The sequence below is a fragment of the Cupressus sempervirens genome, chromosome 8, assembly GCF_028749045.1.
Source record: "Cupressus sempervirens isolate cs-2001-9-10 chromosome 8, ASM2874904v1, whole genome shotgun sequence".
Lineage (NCBI taxonomy): Eukaryota > Viridiplantae > Streptophyta > Pinopsida > Cupressales > Cupressaceae > Cupressus > Cupressus sempervirens.
In genome coordinates, this window is record NC_143125.1 from 137,519,355 (window position 1) to 137,532,922 (window position 13,568).

General features: G+C 34.6%; 1 protein-coding gene across 1 annotated transcript in view; it reads right to left on the bottom strand.

The window, feature by feature from the left end:
* Positions 1-1,962: 1,962 nt before the first annotated feature.
* Positions 1,963-13,568, bottom strand: part of LOC149541931 (protein NRT1/ PTR FAMILY 4.5-like) — a 28,719-nt gene continuing 17,113 nt past the window's right edge. The window contains exons 5-7 of the mRNA XM_089796136.1: positions 3,657-4,097; positions 3,287-3,411; positions 1,963-2,967 (exon numbers count right to left, since the gene is read on the bottom strand). Of these exons, the coding sequence (XP_089652262.1) occupies positions 2,103-2,967; positions 3,287-3,411; positions 3,657-4,097 (1,431 nt within the window). The 3' untranslated portion in view covers positions 1,963-2,102. The remainder of the gene's footprint in view (positions 2,968-3,286; positions 3,412-3,656; positions 4,098-13,568) is intronic.

A 13,568-nucleotide genomic window follows, 5' to 3' on the forward strand; every position in this document is an offset into this window, starting at 1 on the left:
AAATGGTAGGACTACATTATTATTGTTAGTAAACTTACAAGCAAGTCTTAGTTACCATTTAATAGATATAGTGTGAGAGCATCCAATGAACTTGGATCTAGTCAACTTAAAACTACAATTTCTATAATCATTGTGGTTGTAACAATATTGTCAATTGCACTTTTTCCTAAATCTACACTAAAACTCCCTTTTCCTACCAGCTTTTGGCAGAAACTTTATTGCAATACAACTCATTTTTATATTCTTAAGATTTTCAACAACAAAATCAATGAAGAAAATGAGTTGTTTAGATGATGAAAGTTCTAAAGTAAATTTCACTCATGGGTTGTGTTATAGATTGATGGTCACAATCAAGTATATAGTTGGATTAAGATGCATTTGTGCCAAAAAAAAGGAATTGAACCAAAAGGTAGGTATTAAATTCATTGATTATTGAATCAGCATAGGAGTAAAAACTTTAATTCATACCTCACACCTTTGACAGATAGCCAGAGATGTGAAGTACAATTTGTAACTTTAAATGTGACAAGTCAAGATCGAATCCTCTCTTTCAGATTGTTTAAATTTCACACACTAAGGCTTGATTTCTAAACTAAAAGTGTTAAATAGTCAAACCAACTTACTTTTTTAAACTTTATTTTTTCCTTAGTGATACTAAAGCTTGATTCCTAGACTAAAAGGGCTAAATAATAAAAATTGACTTACTTTTTCCATTAGTATATAATGTTTAAAGACAACATGTATCCTCCAATACCTAAATACCTAAACTTGTAAATCACAATTTATATTGTGATTCCTCTAAATTCCTTCCTTGAAATCCCCATTACATGTACAAGAAATGTATGAACTCCCTTATATTTGCAAGGAACCCCTTAAATTGTAGAGATTCGCCTAGATTAGAAAGGCATTTACTTTTAACAACTTCCCTATTTCTTCTATAGGGCCCCATTTGGTTGCAGGAATTGAGTAGGAATAGGAAGATCTAAATACCTGCATTTGTCAATTTAATGTTTGTTTGCAAAATACAAAATTAGAATTAGAATTCACCTATCCTAATTTGACACCAAAATGAATTCCTAAAAAAAGATGGAACAAGAATAGCTTATTATTATTCTAGTTTTTAATAAACCCAATTTGATGGGTTGTTGGGTTCATGATTTTGCCATTTGATTGTATTTTGTCACCCAAATGCATTTTTCGACCATTTTCTCCATTCATCATAAGATATAAACTAGGTCAACATTATTTAACATTTAATATATATTTTTTTAAATGACAAAAAAGAATATAGTATCATCTATTTGATATATTTTCTAAACTTTCATAAAATTATCTTTACAAATAAATCTTGTGTTTAGTCTTATAACTAAAATTATGCTGAAAGATCATTTAAATATCATATTAATGATCATGACTTATTTGTATTTATTATTTTCTTTAATATATTAAAAAATAAAATAATTTTAGTTTTGATCTTATACTCATTAAAATAATTTAATTTAATTTAGAATTAAATTTATATTATACAATATAATGTTCTTTGAATTTCGATGGTTGTGGTATATCTTTCACTTATAAAGTCAATTTAAAAAATTAAATTAAAGGCTAATTAAAATAATTTGGCTTTTTAAAAAAAAAATTTAAAAACCAGTTTTTATAAATAAAAAATCTTGTTTATTTAAAATATTACCAAACTAAAAATAATAATTTAATTACTAAAGTTTTAAAACAGAACTTATTCCGATTCCTATTTCAGTTGTTGCAACCAAACATAGAATATGCATATTTCGACTACTCATGCAGGTCAACCAAATAGGTTCAAATGATATTCCAGAACTTATTTTAAGAATGCTTATTCCAGCATAGATGAATGCTGTATTGAGCAATTCTTGAAACCAAATTGATCCTAGTCATTTCATACATATCAAGGAAAACTAAGATATTTGAACAAAATTTAATTTTCATAAAAAGCAATCGAACTTCATCTTCTTTTTATATTCATATATAATTTGATAATAATTTTTTTGGTTATGACAAAAGGGATCTCGAATTCCACAAGTATGTATGTGATGTTAAATCCCATGGGATTCATGTGGATATCTTCATACATCACTTGTCTTCACAAATAGAGGCTTGTGTTTATACCACTTGGACCAGAAAAGGTAATTGACAAAGTTGAGCACATTGAGTATAGCAAGCAACCAGTAAAACAGATCAAGATGGTTGCGATTCAGATTGTTGCCACGAAGCCAACCTCGACTTTCTGTGATGTTTTTAGTTGCAGCATTCACAATATCAACTAAAATGGTGCTAAGGAAGTAGCCAAGTGCAAGTGAAGTATATGAGAATGCAGTGGCCATGGACCTCATTCTTTCTGGGGCTTCACTGTAGAAAAATTCCATCATACCCACCAAAGTGAATAAATCTGCAATTCCAAAAACAAAGTATTGAAATCCAAGCCAAAACACACTAATTGGAATGGGTGGCATGAACAATGGTATGGAATCCACCATTCCATTTTCTATTGCCACATTTCTTCTCTTTACCTCAACCAGAGCAGCAATGGTCATGGATATGGCAGATAACACCAATCCCACTCCAATTCTTTGCAGGTGGGTAATCCCTGTTTCATGACCAGTGAATTTTCTTGCAAATGGGACGAAAAATTTGTCATAGATGGGTATAATGATCACTAGAAATACGATAGGAACAATTGGGAGAGAAGCTGCTGGGATTTCGAAATTATTCCCCATACTTCGATCCATTGTCAGGCCTTGGGCCACAGAAAATGTCTGCAGTTGTGCTAATCCTGTACTCAGTATTATTGAGCTTCCAAATATTGGGATCATTCGAAGTATTATTTTAGTTTCTTCTACTTGTGTTACATTGCACAAAAACCACTTGCTCGGTTCGATTTCCTCATAAGTGGAAGGTATTTCTGTATATATTGCTGCTTTGTCCAGGAATCTGTTCAAGTTTCCCAAACAATGAAATGGTTGTTAAGATTGAAATCTTTTGAAGCATTAGCAAATTTTCACTATCTTGAGCTGTGCTTTTAGAATTGACTGTATAAAGATTTTTTTTATCAATGTTTCAAATTGATCGATCATTCTCAATCATCAGAATGGAAGGGAGAAAATAAAAAGAGAAAACAGATCACATCAATGTCTCCCAAAACATTCATGAAAAAATCTTTATACAATCGATTCCAGAAACACAACTGAAATATCTTTTAAAATCACTAATTTATGAATAAATATAGTGGTTTCCTGGAAAGACAACTTACTTGAACTGTTCTGTATTGAGAAGTTTCTGAGTCTCCATATTCGCCTCCTCATAAGATAACTCAAATAGGTCGTTGGGATTCTCTGGGAGGGCGAGATTCCGGTTATATATAGCAGCTACAAACACCTACATAAGGATGGAACCATTTTCATATATTGCACTGATAAACATTAAAATGTAAATTGTACTTGCTGTTATATTATTAGGGTTTTCTTTTGGGATTATTTTCTTAATGAACTACCTCCTCCAACTTTGCCTTCAAACAAAAACATTTCTTGATTTTGAAATTAAATCTTGAGATGGGTTTTCTTCAACTATTATTCAGGAGACGTGAGCCAATGAAGAATTCTAATATCTTAAGGTAAACATACCTGTAAAATGCGAGTAAGAGGGCTTCCTTGTGGAATTCTATTACGATAAGTTGTGGTGCCACTGACGAAGGTTAAGGTTGCAAGGAAGACAGAAACTGCACATATGCCGAATCCTATATCCCAACCCTTGGTGTTCATAAGCCACACTACTACTGTAACGCCGAGCGCTCCTCCTGCACTAATGCTGAAAAAAAAGGTGTTGAAGTAAGTGGAGACTTTTCTCCTCTCTTTGGGATCTGAGTAATTGAACTGATCTGCTCCAAAAGGTAGGAGAGAACCCTTGAGACATCCACTCCCAATAGAGATCAAATAGAGACCAGTGAATAAGATTGCAGCTTTGCCTCCACTTACTTTCTTACAGTTAGAGTTGGGATCGACTGGGTTGCAGGGTGGAGGCTTTAAAGATGGATGGTGTGCTTGCACTAACAATATAATGAAGCCCTGCAGATTAAAGAAACAAATGATTAGTATGACATGAGTCTTTCACAGTGGATATATATATATATATATATATATATATATGTATGGTGAGATGTGTTGTCGGTATTTAAGGATCTTCTTCTTTCTATTATTTTCTCACTATTTAGTCGTTTTGTTTATGTAAAGAAGTTTTAAGAGGTTGGCTATTTCTATCTATTTTTGTATTTATCAATGTATAACATAATATCATTTTATAAATGGTAATATGAATTTTCACTCATTAAAAAGTTTAAAATATGGTATAAAAAATATTGAGATTAATTGGTTAAGGATTTATTTTTCATTGTACATGTCCAATTTCAAATATTAACGGATATCATTAGAAAATCAGATGTTTGGTGATATTCCTCGTAGACATTACATGATCACCTTTCCACCATTTCTTTCATATTAATTAAAATTCAAAATATAACTTTATTTAATAAAATGGTAAAATCCGTCATTGATAAAAGTTCTTTTAATGCCTTAATAGGAAACAATTATTAGTGTAATTACCTACTTTTATGAGAACAATCATAAGAATTTGATTTCAAGACAAGTTCTCAAATATGTTATATATTATAGCAGGTGTTAAAGATAATATTATAAAGAATAATAATTACAAATAAAGACTTATATTATTATATGTACTCTACACTACTATATAGAAAAAATCCAGACTAACATGATTAATCTTATGAAAAAAATCAAAATCTTGTATGATCCTCTTACATCTTCTCCTAATGGGTACTTAAATAGTAAAAATCAAAAGTTTGATTTATCCTATCATATCCTTATTGTCCTAAGTGAATTTCAATATTTTATTTATTTATCCAAAATAATATATAGAATTACTAAATTCTATTTTAGATGTAAAACTCTAATATTGATATATAATAATAATAATAAATATTACAAATTATCATTAATAAAATAAAATAATTACTTTAAAAATAAATACAATCTTGGAGGTTGAGTAGGGATTAGCTCAAGATAGTGCATCAAAATTGGTAAGTGGTGAAGTTGAGCCCTTTCATTCTTAGAAAGTTTTATGCTTTACTTTGTCTCATTATTTGAAAAAGTTCTATTGGAACTATGTTGTCTTCTCCTAGTTTTAGCAACTGAAGTATAAGTTTCTCCTAGAGGTTCCCTTCTTTTGTTTTCTTCTTCCTTGTTCTTCCTTTCTGTGGAGAAAAGGTTTCTCTTAGGTTGTTGGTTTGGGGTTCCCACCTAAAATCCTATGTTTTCAAAGTTTAGTTTTCTTGGACTTAGGACAATGTCCCCAACATTTGTTGCTCTGTTCAAAAGTTTCTTTTGAATTGACACCCTATGAATTCTTTTTCTACTATCCTTCTGACTTGATGTTACTTTTTTGTTGGGGTTTGGTTGTCTAATACTAATTTATCTTGTTACAAAAAGTATACAAATACATATCTCCTAGTATAAGATACCAATGTTGTTTCAACATCAACATGTAAGGAACACTATTGCACAAAATAAATATAAAAAATACATGCTCAAAACTTGTTATAAGTTATTGAACTATGTAAAAACTAGAAATGTCCTTTGCCCATTTTATCTTCCTTGTGATCATATTCTTATTATGCTAGTTAAATTTTTTTTTAATCCGTAAATGGCTGAAGCCTAGATTCATTATTTTTCTTTTTTGTAATTTTTTATTTTATGTGTTAAGAATTTGAACTCAAGACCTCCCAGATGAGAGGCTCACAAGTTACCATTGTGTTGTAGGCTCTTGCCTATTATGCTAGTTCAAATCCAACTCTTTATCTATTTATAAATAATTTTAAAGATTTTTAAAATTTATTAAATATATTATTGATATAAAATATTAAGATTTAAAATGTATATCAATATAATATTATTGAAAAATAATGTATAAATATATAATATTTGTTAAATGTTTAATGTAAAAGTAAGACCATATATTATCTTTACACATAGTAGTTGTGAAGATTTAGGAAATCAAGCCTATATAATTTATAAGAAGCAACCTACTATACCCACTTTATCATTAACATAAGACTTGATTTCAATGCTTGTTGATCTTTACAATAAATTGAGTCCATGAAATCTTCTTTCATGTTAAGTTCTATTAGTCTTGTAAGAATTTTTCAAAGGGAAAAATTCACCCAAGAACTAAGAACTCAAACACAACCACACAACAGACCAAAGAGAGAGAGAGAGTATGATCAGAATGACAATGTATTCAATATGCCATGCAATTTCCAAGTACACTAGGAGTGCCTGTATATAAAGGCCCTTGAGATACATCCAAAATGCCTCATAATCAGAACCATGATGTGTCATACAACCAAGCATATGTCCACCAGATATGGGTTATCCTCCATTAAGCATGGAAGTAAGTGCGGTGATGAGAGGATAAGCCTACAAGGGTGTGACACGCAAAATAGTGTTGTAGACACCATGTGCTAAAATAGAGTTGCGTACTCCTTTGTTGTCTACATGACAACTCAAAAGGTGTGCAAACTCCTAAGTGTCTCACAAATAAAAATAATAAAATAATGCAAAATAATAAACTAATGCATTAACCTAAGTAAACTTAAGTAAGTGTAATAAGTAAATACTTATTTACACCAACACGCCCCCTTAAGTGCAACTTAGGGGAATGCCCTTAAGCTTACGAACTAGGATGAAGATGCATAATAGGCCTTGGCTACAAGGCCATGTTAGGTACCCATGTACATAATGAAGATGTAATCTCCCATAAAGTGGGGAAAGAGGGAAAACCTCATGGGAAAAATCCTCCCCCAAAAAGAGAGATAAATAAGGATGCATTGATGGATGGAGTAATCAAGGGCCCCCCATTATGACATAGATCCAATATATACATAAGAGAATAAGTGAAGGAAGAGAGATAGAATAGGCTCCCCCCGTAAAAGAAGAATGCCAACAAGCGAAAGCTACTCCAATGAAGAAGCTAGTCCATGAATGGAGAAAGGTGTTCCTCCCCTTAGGAAGAAAAAAAGGCAAAGGTACATCTTCAGTGCTAGCCCTAAAACCTACTCAAGTATCCCTATGCTGATGCTGAAGTTCATCCCTTCCAACTGTGCTGAAAAGAATGAATGCAAATCTGTCAAGGATGTCCGCTAAACCTGTTCCACTGAACCATATGTCTCCTCTACTGAGAAAAAAACATCCACTAATTGTTGTTCATAAGGATCTACAATCATGCCAACCTATGCAGATTGATCATGTAGAGAATGGACATGAGGGTCAGAGTGAGCCCTCGCAACAACTGTAGAAGAATCATCATCAATGAGAAGATATAAGTCCTCAAGTCTGTCTCCCAAGTCAAGTGAAGCTGGAGCTAAAAGATGAGATGTACCATGTTGTGTTGGACCTTTCACTATGGCAATATAAGCACATGGACTGGACTGATGTGACCTCTCACTATAACTGTTGATAGAACCCCACGTGTCTAAACCTATTGAAGCACTATCGCTGGTATCTTTATTAGTTTCCACTATGTATGATGTGCAAAGAGGAGTAGAGGAAAAACTTGGTGGACTTTCCTCAAAGTGAACATCCTTCTCCACAAAGATCTCATGTGTCTCTAGATCCATTGGTTTGTAAGCCCTCACATTGTCTTCATAATCGATAAAGGTACAAGGCGTAGGTGTCAGTGCCTTGTAACTCTTGGAAGAAAGGTTATCCCATGCTGGACAACCGAAGACTCTAAGGTGACTCACAACTATTTTTCTACCGCACCATGCCTCAAAAGGAGTCTTGCCATCTAAGGCTGGATGAGGAGACCTGTTAAGTATGTGAGTAGCACTGCTAATGGCTTCAACTTCAAGTGTAGGATAGAAAGACTTGGCCTTAATCATGCAACTTGCCATGGTCTTGAGAGTCCTAATCCTCATAGTTGCAACATCTGTCTTGTGCGGACTAAATGCTAGTGAGTTCTAAAGATCAATTCCCTCAATTCTACAAAAGTTCTTAAGTCTTAAGTGTACATATTTGTTCTTATTGTCCACCCTTAATACTTTGATGGCTTTTCTTGACATGTGTTCAACATGAGTCTTGAAATCTTGAAGCTTATGAACTAATTCATTCTTATGATGAAGGAAGAAGACCCAAGTGAATCTTGGAAAGTCAGCAACAAATGCGAGTATGTAGCGGCCTTGGCTGACTGAAGTCACTGCAAAGGGTCTTGCTAATACCATGTAAACTAGCTGAAGAACAACTAGAGCTTGAGACAACTTCTCTTTATCATACTTCTCCTTGAGATTCATATCCACTGAACAAGATGAACACTTTCCCTTAGAAGAGCTGATATTAGGTAGACCTTTGACCATGTGTTTTGAGCAAAATTGCTGAAGAGAGCGAAAGTCAAGGTGACCAAACCACTCATGCCATAAGTTGATGTTTGAAGTAGAGTGAGTTAACAAGGCTTGGGAAGGACTCTTAGGCACAAAGTGGGAGAAGGAGTATAACTTCTTATCATCATTGACTTTCCCCACTACTACCAATGAATCATCTTTGAGACTTCGCACCATCACAGAATTTGGAAGGAACTCAACCTTATGACCATCTCCTAGGTGAGTGATTTGGTAAACTAATAGGAGATTGGAGCTTAGATTTGGAACATAGAGAACATCTTTGAATTCCCCATCTTCTATTTCCACATGTCCTTTCCCTTCAACTTCCATCTTAGCATCATCTCCCATGAAGATGTGTGGTACCTTTGACTACTTCAATGAAGAAAAGTCTTCCCTTGAAGAACCCATGTGGTAAGAGGCACCTAAGTCAAGTATCCATTTCGAAGAACTTGAATTTTCCATAAGTGCTTGACCTTTACCCTTTGAAGAGGTTGGAGTAGAATCCTTGGAAGTACTTAGCACTTGAATCTCGTTCTTCTTGAGCAAGTTTTCTAACTCATCGATTCTTTTTGTCTTGCAATGATGCTTGTCATGATTTGGCTTTTTGTAATATGCACAAAAGATTTTGTCCTTCTTTTGATTACTTCCCTTCTTATTTGAAGAAGAACTGCCTTGTTGAGAGGAGGATTATTGTGTCTTAGATTGTGATTTCTGCTTCCACTGCTTCTTGTTGTTGTTGTTCTTCCCCCCTTGACTTGATTTGTGATCATCACTAGCCACCAAGGCTTTGGTTTTTGATGACTTGAGAAGTCCAAAATCTAGCAAGTGAGATTGTTCAACAATCAACATGTCTAAAAATCCACCAAAGGAAGGCTTATGGTAAGAAAATCCCATGGTTAACCTATGAGTATTAAAATTCAAAACAAAGTTAGTGTACTCAGAAGGTAGCCTCTTCAGGATGTGATGAATCAACCTGTCATCCTTTATGGGATTTCCACAATCTTTTAGAAGTGCCCTATACTCATTGACTTTGATGATATAATCCTGAATTGTGTCATAATTTTTAGGATCCAAGAGAAGTAGATCATCTTCAATCTGAAATCCCTTTTCTTCATCCACTTTACCATACAATTGTTCAAGTTTATCCCAAGCTTCTTTAGATTTTGAACAATTTTTAATGTAAAAGAGAAGATCCCCATGTACACAACTCCTGATAACACCTAAAGCTTGTCGGTCTTGTCTTTTCCAATCAATGAGTTCTTTAGCATTAGTAGGTTTGGTAATTGTACCATCAACATAAAGACTATATCCTTTTTCCATTAATCTACTCCATGCAATATCTTTCCATGTAGAATAGTTGTGTGAAGTTAGAGGAGGACATTTAAAACCCATGATGTAGAAAATGAAAGAGCACAAGAGAGAGACACAAAAACCACATTACACACCCCCCCTTTTCACTCAATCAAAAGACCCCCCTAAAAAAGATGCTTTGGCACTTTATAAGTAGTGCATTTATAATGAGCCACTTGTCAAAATGAACAAAGTGGACTTTCTAATTTTTCTTTTACAACTACCTTGTGAGGCGAAAATCTATCACTTAAGCACTGTAGCTCAAATTTACAACAATTTTGAAAAAGAATCAAAGCTTTACAATGCCAAAGAAGGCCTAATTCTAAAAGTGAGAAATTGGTCCACACAACCCTAGAATTTGACTTTAGATCTGGAAAGTAGACGAAAAAATACACACTTTCAAAAAAAAAGAAACCTTAAAAAGTGACCATATGTGCCTGTACGGAGCTTTTGAAGTTGCAAAATGCAAGATTATGCAGGTACAATCACCAAAAAATGCAATTTTTACAAAATTTGTGCACCAACACTAGAAATCAATACCACCACTAGAAAATTTAGGAAATTTTACTTGATTTCAAAAAAAATTGCACTTGAATCGGAGTCCGAATGTCCAAGATATGAGTTCGCAAAGTCAAGCTGCCAAATTGAAAAGCAATCTAGGGAGGGGCTTGGAAGGAAAACTGCGAGTCTAAATTTGAGGATCAAATGGCCATCAACGCAGTTAAAAATGCTTGGGAATGACGGTCAAATGGCCATCAATTTTAACCTAGCATTCTACTAACATCAACACAAAATTAGTGCCCTTGGGTGACGTGGCAAGCTTAGCTATCAGTCCATACTGTACGGAATGTACGGTTTGGCACGTCTCAAAATGTTAGGTTCCATGGGTGATGTGGCAGTCCCAAATTGGATGACAAAAAGAGATTGACATGTCACTGTGCAGTGTTGACTAATCTATCCACATGGCAATGAAGAGAACGATACAATGATCCCATGTGGCCTCTCTAGATTAGTTCGTGTGGACTGTTTCTAGGCGAGAATTTTGGACGGGAAGTCTGGAACCATGTGCTAGGCTAGAAGACATGTAGCGAGGGTCGAGGAAAATTCTAATAGGGTCGAGAAATAAATGCAATGGCCGGCAAATAGGAAACCCCCACTGAGAAATCACGCAGAGAACCAGATCTGATGGGTTTCATCCAAAGCACGGCCGAAAAAAGTGTAGGTTGCCCGAAAACAATAGTCGTAGGCAAAAAGTGAAAATGTAGCGCCAGATTCTTCATCGCAAGAATACTTTTCATGAGTTGCAGGTTTTTAAAAATGACGACGCTGAAAATTTGATCCAAACCCTGTCATGCCAGCTGGAAGAGTAACTGCAGACGCAAAAAATGCTTCACCATTTTCTTGTGATGAAAAATAGGGTTCAGGCGACTAAAAAAAGGCTGCCTAATTTCGAGATTTAATCCCACATGCAGTGGGTTGGAGCGCAATGCACTATTTAAAACCAAAATGCTGCTCAACCCAAAGCAAAGAGATTTTTTCTAGTTGTAGGGTTATCCGCCGGTTGAAGGCGTTTTGATGCGGCTGCCAAGAAAAGGTATTCAACAAAATTGTGAGAATATACCTGTGGCTTAGTACGGCTGCAAAGTGCATAGTCGAATCAATAAAATATGTGACTTGCAAATGCAAAATATACCCTCCAAATGACAGATCTGAGGTGTCACTGCCCGGGTCTACTAAAAAACTTTCTCTGTCGAGCAATGAAATTTCCACAAATTTGGACAAAATATATGACAGAAGTACAGAGAAAAATGATAGATCCAAAAAACTAAATTACAGATCTAAAAAAAATACCATACCCATACTGCAAATCAAGGCCTCCGGGTTCTGATTGCAAAAAAATTTCCTCACAGTTGACTTTGGGCCAAGGTAGCTGAGTTTGTAGTCAATTTTCACTGGTTCAGTGTTTTGGACGCAATGGCAAGGTCAGATCTAGCTCTCGATGCTCCCAATTTCTGCAGCACTCTAGATTCAGGCTGAGGTGATGAAGCAAGCAAGAGGTCTCAACAACTATGTGATGAGAAAGTCTCTATGCTCTGATACCATGTAAGAATTTTCCTAAGGGAAAAATTCACCCAGGAACTAAGAACTCAAACACAAGCACACAACAGACCAAAGAGAGAGAGTATGATCAGAATGCCAATGTATTCAATATGCCATGCAATGTCCAAGTACACTAGGAGTACCTGTATATAAAGGCCTTTGAGATACATCTAGAATGCCTCGTAATCAGCACTATGATGTGTCATACAACCAAGCACATGTCCACCATATATGGGTTATCCTCTATTAAGCACGAAAGTAAGTGTGGTGATGAGAGGATAAGCCTACAAGGGTGTGACACGCAAAACAACATAGTAGACACCATGTGCTAAAATAAAGTTGCATACTCCTGTGTTGTCTACATGACAACTCAAAAGGTGTGCAAACTCCTAAGTGTCTCACAAATAAAAATAATAAACTAATGCATTAACCTAAGTAAACTTAAGTAAGTGTAATAAGTAAATACTTATTTACACCAACAAGTCTATCTCAACTTTTTTTCTATTTGTTGAAAGTAGATTGTTTCCCTTAACAAGATTGAGTGAAAGAGGGGATAGTTGAATCTTTTAATGAGTAATGTTATCAAAATTTTGCAATATATGATATTTCTAGTATTATTTTTTGTTGGTGTAAATACGTACTTTACTATTTACACTTACTTAAGTTTACTTAGGTTAATGCATTATTTAATTATTTTGCATTATTTTATTATTTTTATTTGTGAGACACTTAGGAGTTTGCACACCTTTTGAGTTGTCATGTAGACAACACAGGAGTATGCAACTCTATTTTAGCACATGGTGTCTACAACACTATTTTGCGTGTCACACCCTTGTAGGCTTATCCTCTCATCACCGCACTTACTTTCGTGCTTAATGGAGGATAACCCATATCTAGTGGACATTTTCTCGATTGTATGACACATCATGGTGCTGATTAAGAGGCATTCTAGATGTATTTCAGAGGCCTTTATATTCAGGCACTCCTAGTGTACTATAATAATCGAATTATTGAATACACTATTATTCTGATCATACTCTGTCTACTTTGGTCTACTATGTGCTTTTGTTTGAGTTCTTAGTTCTTGGGTGAATTTTTCCCTTAAATAAATTCTTACATGGTATCAAAGCAACTTGAAAATTTTCTCATCACATAGCCATTCGAGACCACGCTTGCTTCATCACCTTAGCCTGAATCCAGAGTGCTACAGAAATTGGGAGTGTCTAGAGTCAGATCTGACCTCACCAATGTGTCTAAAATGCTGAACCGATGAAAATTGATTGTAACCTTGGCTACCTTGGCCCCAAGTCGATTGTGAGGCAAATTTTTTTTGCAAATCGAAACTCGAAGGCCTGATTTGCGGTATGGGTATGGTCATTTTTCTCATATTTATTTGATTAATTTCAAATCTGCAATTAGTTATTTCTCTCTAATTTTCGTTAGAATTAGCCTAATTTTCGTTGCCCCTTTAGGCACTAGCAAAGAAATTTTTTTAGTAGACCCGAGTAGTGACACCTCAGATCTGCCAATTTGGAGGTTTATTTGTTGTCGCAGGTCTGTCACTTTCCATTTTCTACAACGAGGTTGAACAAATCAGTGAGCTTCATATTTTGAAGCGGCTCATTACAAATCTGACCAT